Source organism: Zeus faber (assembly GCF_960531495.2).
Source record: "Zeus faber genome assembly, chromosome: 8".
NCBI lineage: Eukaryota > Metazoa > Chordata > Actinopteri > Zeiformes > Zeidae > Zeus > Zeus faber.
Window position 1 is genome coordinate 105,725 of NC_137195.1, and position 11,776 is coordinate 117,500.

The following is an 11,776-nucleotide window of genomic DNA, read 5'->3' on the forward strand; positions in this document are numbered from 1 at the left end:
TCCTCTGACTACATGCCACAAAGACTCACAAACTTATTTGACTCTTATTTGACACAGTTGCCCTGTGGTCATTTCTGTGGCGCAGTGAAACAGGCGCTGGCCCAGTGTCCTTCCTGGCCGCAGCGATAGCAGGCGCTGCGGCCTAGGTTGTGACCTCCTCAGCCCCGGCGACTGAGACGGCTTCCACGGAATCCTCCGCCCCGTTGGGTCTAGCCTGAGGTGTCTTGCTGAGGCCATGCTGTACCTCGCTGACTTTGAGTGATGGCCTGAGCGAGCATGGTCATCTGGGTCTGGGACTCACGTTGTTTCTTTTGATCTTGTTTGCGGTCTTTGTCCCTTTGGTGTGTCTCATAGGCGTGTTCGGCGTGAAGGATGGTGTCAGCGAGGGTCACCGTCTTCCAGGTGACAAACGAGCGTTCCAAAATGTCACCGAGTGGGAACATCACTGATGAAGGCAGACCCTAGATGAGTCTCATATGGTGTCAGGGGAGGTTCCCCCATGTTTCAAGGTTTCACCAGTCCACTGTGGTTGTGGAAAACAACTTTCAGGCGTCCGGCGTAGGCTTGTGGTGTCTCGCCATCGTCACTGTCGAGGTTGACCACTGGTATGTCTGCGTTAATGATGTGAGGCTCGTCGTTAATGATGTGGTTGGGTAAATTTGGAGGTTGACGCCGTACGGGAGGATGGGAGTCCAGATCCAGATCCAGTATTTTCACCAGGAACATAGGATACAAAGAAGTACATTGATTAGCATCATACGGTGGTGGTGCTGATGGCTTTCCCTGTCTCTTTCCCTGATCCCTACGTCTACCAAACTTATCACTGTTCTTTCATCTTTTCCTTTCATATACCTATTGGATTCTTTTGATTCCCTAACTTGTTGATCCTTTTGCAGCGCTCTACTTTTTCTGGTACCCATGGTGAAATTTAGTCAACAGTCCTGGACTGCCCTCTGTACGCCTATAAGACCCGCACCGCAAGGTCTGTGCGCCTCTAAGACCTGTGAGGGCGATTTCACCGCAGCTGTCTCAGTCCCCGACGGCTATAGTACTATATCGCCGACTGTGGTTTTTTATTTTATTTTAAATTTTATTTTATTTTTATATTTTATACAGTCGTCACTATATTTCCAGGTTTCGTCTGAACTTCGATTGAAAATTTGAGAATAAGGTAACCAATGTCTTCACTTTTAGAGAAAAAAAAGTTATAAAAATAATAAAACCTGTATCATAAAATAAATCCCGATTTGAGGGTCAGGATTTAAAATTTTTAAATTTTTAATTTTAGAATAAGAAAATGTTCCGTGATGCCAAATTATGTTACAGAAATTAAAGGGTCACTTTAATCTTCAGTTTGTCAATCAGTGGTTTTAAATAAAGAGGAAGACAGATGTTGGTTTTACTTGTACAAGGGTTGGATCAGAGATGTGCTAAAGAGCAGCTCTCTGAGTACAACAGTTTGTCAGTTCGATGTCACAGATACAGAGAAAATACAGTCAGTTTAAAAATAAAGGGTCAGGCCAAGATAAGGTAAGCTTTGGGGTTGGGGCAAGCTTTTTGGCAGGAATCCAAGGGAGGACACAATCTAAAAGGTTTGTGAAATAATTTACCCTGTGTACTAAAATAAAAGTGTAACTGGAAGCTACATGAAGTTGTGTTCTTTATTGTGGATTTAGAAATATTGTTACAGGGCCTTTGTACCTAGCCTGGGGGCTGGGTCGGGAGGGGCGGGGCCGGGCGACATCATTCTGCAGTAGTACTGCAGTACTACATGAAACTGCACTACTAGTGTATTTCATGGACTACACAGCACACAGTGAAATGGTGGAAATGGGTTTTATTTAGTGATTAAAAGCAGAACAAGGATCAATCAGTTTGATCAGTTCAGTGGGAATTCACTGATCAATTGGAAACGATTGATTAGTTTCATCAATCAATGTCATCGTTGGGGGTGGGGCTTAGCTGTAGCCGTCCTTCTTGGTCTGTGATTGGTCAGAAGGCCGGCGGATCGGAAGGTCAGGGGTCAGTGCGGGCGGAACAGGCTCCGCCCCCAACTCAGCTGAAACAGAGAGGGATACTTGTCTCACTCCCAGCCATCCATCTCTCCCTCCATCCATCCATAGGGTTAGGGCAAACCCTAACCCATCCTTCCCTCCATTCCTCACTCATCCATCCTTCCCTACATCCATCCATTCCTCCCTCCCTCCAGCCCCTAGCCCTTTCCTCCATCCATCCATCCCTACCTCCAGCCCTTCCTTATCCATCCATCCATTCATCCACCATACATCCCTCCCTCCATCCCCCCATACATCCTCCCTCCATCCATCCATTCATCCACCATACATCCCTCCCTCCACCCATCCCCTCCACCCCTCCCTCCGTTCATCACTCTCGCCATCCCTCCAGCCATTTCTACCTCCCACTCTCCATCCATCCCTCCAACCGTCTCCACCTCCCGGTCTCATCCATCCATCCATCCATCCCTTCCTTCTTCTCTCCATACTTCCCTCACACACTCCCTCCATACCACTTCTCCATCCATTACTCCCTCCTTACCGGTCCAGGCTCTGAGATGTGGTACCAGTTTGGTCCAGAAGGAGCACTGCACATCCTGGAGTCCCTGGCGCTGTCGGAGGTCCGGGTCAAGTTCCATGTAATGTGAAGGGGCAGGTGAGGGCAGAACCGGCAACCAGAGGGGCAACGCTCCCCCGGGACCTGGCCTGGACCCGCGAAGGACCTGGTTCGGGTCACTGTTACAAGGACACGGGCAAGTTCATTGCAATGAGGAAATACAGTAAAATAATGTAGCTGTGTATTTCCAGATGTACAGAGGTAATGTAGCAGAACTGAAGCTGTGAATTTCTAGATGTACAGAGATAATGTAGTGGTAATGTGGCTGTGTATTCCCAGATGTACAGAGGTAATGTAGTGGTAATGTGGCTGTGTATTTTCAGATGTACAGAGGTAATGTAGGGGTAATGTAGCTGTGTATTTCCAGATGTACAGAGGTAATGTAGCGGGAATGTAGCTGTGTATTTGCAGATGTACAGAGGTAATGTAGTGGTAATGTGGCTGTGTATTTCCAGATGTACAGGGGTAATGTAGTGGTAATGTGGCTGTGTATTTCCAGATGTACAGAGGTAATGTAGTGGTAATGTGGCTGTGTATTTCCAGATGTACAGAGGTAATGTAGTGGTAATGTGGCTGTGTACTTCCAGATGTACAGAGGGAATGTAGCTGTGTATTTCCAGATGTACAGAGGTAATGTAGTGGTAATGTAGCTGTGTATTTCCAGATGTAAAGAGGGAATGTAGCCATGTATTTCAAGATGTACAGAGGTAATGTAGTGGAAATGTAGCTGTGTATTGCCAGATGTACAGAGGTAATGTAGTGGTTATGTAGCTGTGTATTTCCAGATATACATAGGTAATGTAGTGGTAATGTAGCTGTATATTTCCAGATGTACAGAGGTAATGTAGCAGGAATGTAGCTGTGTATTTCTAGATGTACAGAGGTAATGTAACAGTAATGTAGCTATTTATTTCTAGATGTACTGAGGTAATTTATTGGTAATGTAGCTGTGTATTTCCAGATGTACAGAGTTAATGTAGCGAAAATGTAGCTGTGTATTTCCAGATGTACAGAGCTAATGTAACGGTAATGTAGCTGTGAATTTCTAGATGTACAGAGGTAATGTAGCGGTTATGTAGCTGTGTATTTACAGATGTACAAAGGTGATGAAGCGTAATGTAGCTGTGTATTTCTAGATGTATAGAGGTAATGTCGTGGTAATATAGCTGTGTATTTCTAGATGTACAGGGGTAATTTAGCGGTCATGTAGCTGTGTATTCCCAGATGTAAAGAGGTAATATACTGGTAATGTAGCTGTCTATTTCTAGATGTACAGAGGTCATTTAGCCGTAATGTAGCTGTGTCTTTCCAGATGTACAGAGGTAATGTAGTAGTAATGTAGCTGTGTCTTTCCAGATGTACAGAGGTAATGTCGCAGTTATGTATTTCTCACCCTGTTTTGATGAAGTTGGACATGTAACTCATTACCGCCAGTGAGAGGCGTCGCGCAGCGGCGCTGAAACGCGGGCGGCTGATTGGACGATGAGGAGTCCCGAAGAGCAGCTGGACGTCCAGTGACACATCCACGTCCGCACTGCCACCAGGACACACAAACAAACTATGAGACTATGTGACCATGTGACCATATGACAAATGGGCGTGGCCGCTCGGTGGCAGCGGCCTGCTACCTGTGCTGGAGCCCGCTGGCCGGCAGATGGTACCGGAAGACATTAGCATTGCTGCTAGCCCAGTGACGAGCCATCTGCAGGGAGGGACACACAATGAACTGGTCCCTGGATGAGAGAGACATAAACAAAACAAATTGACATCAATTCAGAGTTAATTCCTTTTCCAGGCAGCGTTTCTTCCCCTCAATGGAGCACAACATGAAACCTCATTTGAATACCAGTTGGATCACTCTGTCCAAACTGATCAAGGCCCTAAAAATATGAAGCCACAGAGAAAGCTCCCCCCTGAAATCCCACAGAATCCATCCAGCACTTGAAACACTTGAAACACTTCAGGTCGTTCAGAACGGAGGTCCAACCAAACTAAATTATTATAAGGACCAAGTGGTGCGAATTTGTAATGCAAGGAATTATTTTTATTATTATCATCATCATCATCATTAACATCAACATCATCAACATTATAATCATCATAATCCTCATCAACATCATTATTATTATCATTATTATTATTATTATTATTATTATTATTAGGGGCCGAGCCTGCAGAGATTGAGCCCTGTTGTTATTGTTGGGGAAAATGTTGAAATGTTAAATGCTTAGAAACAGCAGAACACGTTTTATGTCTTGTTTGAACCAGTACCTGTTCCAACAGAACAGAGTACAATACAACCAGACACAAGAACAGCTTCTTCCTACAGGCTGTCACTCTGATCAACACTTAATGTTAACCAAAACACGGTGTATATACTCTACATAATATATATGCATATTATGTCAATTCCACCTACCTCATGTATATAAAGTAACCGGTTAATTATTCAATATTTATTACAGCATCTTTGCACTCTGCACCATTGCACTAATGATATGGACCTCTCTAAACCTTCAACAGGACAGGCGACCACATTAGATCAACCACTTACTCGAGAAGAACTCAGAAAAGCTCTCTTCTCCATGCCCAACAATAAATCACCTGGATCAGATGGCTACCCAGTGGGATTCTGTAAACACTTCTATCCACATACATCCCCATTATTCATCAGAATGGTTACATTCAGAATGGTTACAGAGATTAAGTCAACCTCCATCATGCCTCCACACATGATTACTGCACTCATTTCAGTTTTGCTCAAACCCAATAAGGACCCATAAGCCTAATTAATTGCTCGCTTGTTCGTTCGTGTAGGGCTACACAGGCAATTGGGACATTAGCCAAGAAGTGGTATCGTCATCCAGTTCAATGAGGCCGCTGACTCCATGTGGTGATTTGAAGATTGGGCATTCATCAATGATGTGTTCAACAGAAAACAGAAAACAGAAACAGTCTTTTAATTGTCACACGACACTCCACAACACATGCTTGCACACACACACACATGCACATGCTTGATGGTGGCTGGTGAAATGGCTCCTCTGCATTGAACCATCCTGGCTTGTCCTTCCTCCGGGGGCACAGCCAGGAGCAGTGGGCAGCGTACGTGGACGCGCCCGGGGACCAGGTGATAAGTGTCCATCGCTGGTCAGACCGTGATGGGTGCATGTTTTTGGTGGGGGTCCTTACTGACGTGAGGTGGAGGAAACCCCATGTGAGCACGGGGAGAACATGCAAACTCCACACAGAAAGGCTCCTGTTTTTTTGGAAGATAACCCGCCGGAGCACGGTGCCAACAGCGCCCCAGGCGGGAATCGAACCCAGGACCTTCTTGCTGTGAGTGACTGCAAGAAGGTGAGTGACCTTCTTGCAGTCTGTGGTTTTCCGCATTCACAGAGATTTGTGGCAGACACTCCAATCATATGCAGATAGGTTTGGGTCTTTGCTACTCCAGAGGTAAGTCTGTTGAGGTTGACCCAGGCATTCCGTGGTAGGTCACACCCAGGTGGATTGGTTGAAGGGGAGTTGATGAACTTCCTCAACGTGGAGGTTGACTTGGACCATTGCTTGTTCCAGCAGTCAAGGATCCATCCAGGGTGTGGAGGGCTCGTGGCAAGGAGTCTCCTAGCTTCGGTGGAGAAGTGTCTGCGTTTGAGTCTCTGGTGGCCATATTCAGCAGGCGGGGGGATCAGGCTTGTTGGCTCATCTGCACTCTTGCAGGCCAGCTTCAAGGTCAGGAAGTTACGACAGAGTATGGTTTTGTGGATAAAGACGTTTGCTCTCATTGTTCCCCCAGGAGTGGTGCTCCTGGGGGGTGCCTGCTGCTGGTGTTCGTGTGTTGGTTGAGGTGAAGTGGCGGGACCCGGTGGTCGGTGGGTTGTTGCGCCACTGAGGTCGCGACCTGGCAGCGTTGGGGAGAGCGCTGGGTGCCTTCCGGGGCCCCTGGGGAGGCCACTTGCTGGGTGGGTGTGGGTTGGGGTACAGGGGGCGGGCGGCTTCTCTGCGGCGGGTGCCCCAGGTGCCGGGGTTGGTGGAGGGCCCATATACCTGGCGCCCTGCTTGAGTTGGTAGGGGTTGGGGGGGGCTAACATCTGGCTGCCCTGCGCTGAGCACACTCGGCTAAGCGGATGTGCGCTCCGGGCTTTAGTGGGGCGTCTGGTCAGCTGCGGTGGGGCGGGCCTCTCCCTTGCGCAGGGCGCGGGTGGGCAGGGGGGCCCGACCATCTCGCCCCAGGGTTGGGTGGTTTGGGCGGGGTGTCTGTATGCGCGGAGCCTGGCCCTGGGCCTGCAGTCTGTGCCTCGCGCCCATGGCCAGGTTCTGCGCCTGCATTTGTGCCTGCACATGGTAGTGGGTTGTATTGTGTAGCTTCCGGCCTCTCTGGTGGTCCGGGGGTCTTCTGTGGGTGCAGGACGGGGTGCTTGGGGCTTTCATGCAGCCGAAGGGTGTCTGTGGCACTGCGGGGCTCGGGGGTAGCTCTTGGGCCCTTTATGCTGCATGGCGGTGCCACAACATAATAACCACCTTATACGTACCCCAGAACCAATTGGGACAAGTCCGTTACACTCACTCAGTTGTTTGTTTCTATGTTTATGTTTTTCCATGTACATGGAAAGTACATGTATGATTAGTAATGATGATTAGTTGTTTAAAGACCAAAACATGGTAAGATGGTTCTCCAAAGAGGGGGACTGAAGGTGGTTGTGTATAATAAAAAGCTGTGCTCTGGTCATCCCACAGTTTGTACACAGGACAGAGTTATTGTAGCAGTTGTTGGTGATTAAAGAAGGAATAAAGAGTTGCATTGCAGGTTTGGAATTTCAATTCCACTTGCAGACTAACTCTTTCCTGGATGCAATGGAACAAATTCTCTGTATTCTATGTCCAGCATGCTGACAGAACCGGATAAAAAAAACAAAAAAACCTGGACATTGTCACAGAACCTGGGGGGCTGACCCTCACCCACTGACAGGAGGAGCAGGTTGCGGGCTGTACTTCTGAACTGTGTCTGATCCCAAAACAACAGAGCCACTAAGTCTGAACAACAATTCACAACTATGTGTGAAACTCCTCGACGAAGCCATAGGACAACCCAAAACTCTATGATGAACACTACCCCGTCCGTCCCTCGTCTTAGTCTGGTGGATCCTCTTTGACACAACAGGACACTGCAACCTTTATGTTGACAACCTCACTACCCCTTTGTAAAACACACACACACACACACACACACACACACACACACACACACACACACACACACACACACACACACACACACACACACACACACACACACACACACACACACACACACACAGTGTTAGACTATGGATGATTCATTTCTAGAAATGAGAAATGATTAATTTCTAAATATTAGAGTAGTAAAGCGTAGTATTAATCATACACACGCTGGAACTTTCGTGGTGGTGTTCACCAATGATGTCACACTACACGGGGTAAAGACACCTGTTCATTGTTCCAGACGTTCATACATGGGCCTGGCACTGGAAAATTGCGTGGTAGGGATGTAAGGGTATGAAATTTCACAGTACAGTATGGTATCTACTAAAAAAGGGTGGTATACGCTATTTCACGGCATTAATGTTTCCCCCTTTGTAGTCTGTATCATCAACTAGTAAATAGCACAAGATGGGAAGGCTCTTGTCGGGGCTCTCAAATTCACAGGAGAGGCAAAATAAGGACATAGTATATATAAAAAAAGTACATAAATCAGAATAAGGACATATATATCAGAATAAGGACATATACGTATATAGAAAAAGGACATAGGACATATATCAGAATAAGGACATATATATCAGAATAAGGACAAATATATCAAAAAAGGACATATATATCAAAATACCACTTATTTGTAAAGTAAAAATGAACTGAAAACTTTAATTTACCTCATGTTGGTGCTGTGCAGTAACATTGTTGTTACTGCATTAGAGTAGTAAAGCGTAGTATTAATCATTCTCCAGGCCCTAGAAACAATTACTGCTGTGCAGTAACACAGCAGTAATTGTTTCTAGGGCCTGGAGAAACGGCTGTAGCCCACAGGGTGGTGGTGGTGGTGTTAAGGTGGTGGTAGGGTGAATTTGGGGTGTGGTGGGTGGTGTTCAGACCTGGTGGCGTTTTCTAGGGCCTGGGAGAAGTGGTTATAGCCGGCAGGGTCTGCTGAGTGTTCCAGGGCATAGAACCATTCAACCGCCTCCGTCACCAAACTGCTGCTGTTTTCTCCACCCACAGAACGTGACAGAGCCTGGTAGAATGCTGTCCGGCTTTCGGCCCGGCCACGCAGCGCCTCCACCTCCTGCAGGGGGCAGCAGCAGGATCAGGTGAGATGATAATGATGTTAATAATCATAACATTGTGATGTCATGTGGTTTCACCTTTATCCTCCGCGCTCGGCTGATCAGACTGTCGCCGGCCGATGTGCCCATGAGCAAGTCGACCTTGTGGAACTGAGACTGAGACACTCCAGCCAACACCGGAGACCAGGACTTGAAGGGACCACTAACTGCTAATATCTAGCACACACACATACACACACACACACACACACCACACCACACGCACACACACACACACACACACACACACACACACACACACACACACACACACACAGTGTTAGACTATGGATGTACAGTGTGTAGACGGATTGAGGTCAGAGGTCAGGCGCCTGAGAACATTTTTCTGGATGTTGCTGCAGATGGTCAGAATCAGAATCGTCTTTATTGCCAAGTAAGTTTACAAGAACAAGGAATTCGCCTTGGTGTTCGTTGCATACATGAAACATAAATGTAAAACAATAAGTAAAACATTAGTGAAATATATAAGCATATGTTAACTAAGGCTGTTTTATTTATTTTTCATTTTTTATTTTTTTTAATAAAGCTGTACAGTTTGTGCAGGAATGTGCAAATGATCAGTTTAAAGTGTAACAGTAATTTTGTAAAGTCCAATTTTGACGGATAAAGTCCAGAGAATGAGGAATGTGCGTCTATGTAACGCATTGACGCACATTTAATTTAAGGCATAGTGGGGGGGGGGGGCTTGTTGATGAGGCCAGTTGCAGACGGGAAGAAACTGTTCTTGTGGTGAGAGGTTTTGGCCTTGTTGGACCGCACTCCTGCCAGAGGGAAGAGTTTGTGTTCGGGGTGGAAGGGGTCAGCCACAATTTTACCTGCACGCCTCAGGGTCCGGGTCGCGTACAGATCCTGGAGGTGTACAGGTACTAGAGGCGTACAGGTCCTGGAGGCGTACAGGTCCTGGAGAGATGGCAGATTGCAGCCAATCACCTTCTCAGCAGAGGGAATGACATGCTGCAGTCTGCTCTTGTCCTTGTTGGTTGCAGCAGTGTACCAGATGGTGATGCCTCCATCACCATCTGGTACAAAATGGACTCAATGATGGAGGGGGAGAAGTGCACCATCATCGTCTCTGGCAGGTTGAACTTCCTCAGCTGCGACAGGAAGTACGTCCTCTGCTGGGCTTTCTTGATGATGGAGCTGATGTTCAGCTCTACTTGAGGTCCTGGGAGATGATGGTTCCCAGGAAGCGGCAGGACTCCACAGAGTTGACTGGGGAGTCACACAGGGTGATGGGGGTGATGGGGGTGAGTGGGGCAGCGTTCTTCCTGAAGTCCACAACTCTCCACTGTCTTTACAGCGTTGAGCTCCGGGTTGTTCTGGCTGCACAAAGTCACCAGATGGTCAAGCTCCCACCTGTAGGCGGACTCATCCCCACCAGAGATGAGCCCAATGAGGGTGGTGTCGTCCGCAAATTTCAGGAGCTTGACAGACTGGTGGCTGGAGGTGCAGCTGTTGGTGTACAGGGAGAAGGGCAAAGGAGAAAGAACGCAGCCTTGAGGAGAACCGGTGCTGATGGTCCGGGAGTCAGAGACGTGTTTTTCCAGCTTCACGTGCTGCTTCCTGTCAGACAGGAAGTCTGTGATCCACCTGCAGGTGGAGTCAGGCACGCTCAGCTGGGAGAACTTGTCCTGCAGAACAGCCGGGATAATTGTATTACAGGCGGAGCTGAAATCCATAAACAGGATCCTGGCGTAGGTTCCTGAGAAGTTTGGGTGCTGGAGGTTGAAATGGAGGGCCAAGTTAAATGCATCGTCTACAGACCTGTTGGCTCTGTAGGCGAACTGCAGGGGGTCCAGGAGAGGGTCTGTGATGGATGTGAGGTGGGAAAGCACAAGGCGTTCAAAAGACTTCATCACCACAGAGGTCAGGGACACGGGTCTGTAAACATTAAGTCCTGTGGTCCTTGACTTCTTTGGGACTGGGATGATGGTGGGGGATTTAAAGCAGGCTGGTACATGGCATGTCTCTAGTGAGGTATTGAAAATGTCTGTGAACACTGGAGACAGCTGATCAGCACAGTGCTTCAGGGTAGATGGAGAGACAGAGTCTGGTCCGGTTGCTTTGAAGGGGTTCTGCCTCTTGAAGAGCCTGTGGACGCCCCTCTCCAGGATCGAAAGAGTCGTCACTGGGGTGAGGGTCTGAGTTGAGTAGCTGTGAAGAGGTCCATTCTCCTGCTGTGGTGGGGGAGGTGGAGGTGGAAGGCTGGGGCTGGTGGAAGGTGCCACAGGGGATGGTGTCAGGACAGACCCATTGCCTTTCAAAGCGACAGTAGAAGTTGTTCAGGTCGTTGGCCAGGTGTGAGTTGTTCATGGAGTGAGGTGTTTTTGGTTTGAGGTTCGTGATTTGCACTCTGCACCTCTTTGCTAAACCTGTATTTTGTCATTTTCAACATGTCTCTGTCCCCACTCCTAAACGTCTCTTCCTTCTCTAACCTTCGCTGTCTCAGTTTAGCTGTGAACCAGGGCTTCTTGTTGTTATAACTCACCCTGGTACGTGATGGTACACAGCTGTCCTCACAGAAGCTGATGTATGATGTCGCAGCCTCTGTGTACTCATCCAGACTATTGGTAGCAGTCATGAAAACGTCCCAGCTGGTGCAGTCCAAGCAGCCTGAAGATCCTCCACAGCTTCACTGGTCCACTTCTTAGATGTCCTCACCACAGGTTTACACAGCTTTAATGTTTGCAGGAATCAGGTGGAGCATGACGTGGTCAGAGTGTCCCAGTGTAGCTTGGGGGACGGCGTGATAGGCGCTGCTTACT

The 11,776-nt window shown here is 47.8% G+C and overlaps 1 protein-coding gene across 1 annotated transcript in view; it reads right to left on the reverse strand.

Moving 5' to 3' along the window:
- Positions 1 to 1,830: 1,830 nt before the first annotated feature.
- The window catches only part of tg (thyroglobulin), a gene marked incomplete at its 5' end in the record, with an annotated part of 69,497 nt that continues 59,551 nt past the window's right edge, over positions 1,831 to 11,776 (reverse strand). Inside the window, 6 exons of the mRNA XM_080005725.1 lie at positions 1,831 to 2,059; positions 2,557 to 2,750; positions 4,025 to 4,165; positions 4,260 to 4,364; positions 8,763 to 8,950; positions 9,030 to 9,167. Coding sequence (XP_079861851.1) covers positions 1,959 to 2,059; positions 2,557 to 2,750; positions 4,025 to 4,165; positions 4,260 to 4,364; positions 8,763 to 8,950; positions 9,030 to 9,167 — 867 coding nt within the window. The 3' untranslated portion in view covers positions 1,831 to 1,958. The remainder of the gene's footprint in view (positions 2,060 to 2,556; positions 2,751 to 4,024; positions 4,166 to 4,259; positions 4,365 to 8,762; positions 8,951 to 9,029; positions 9,168 to 11,776) is intronic.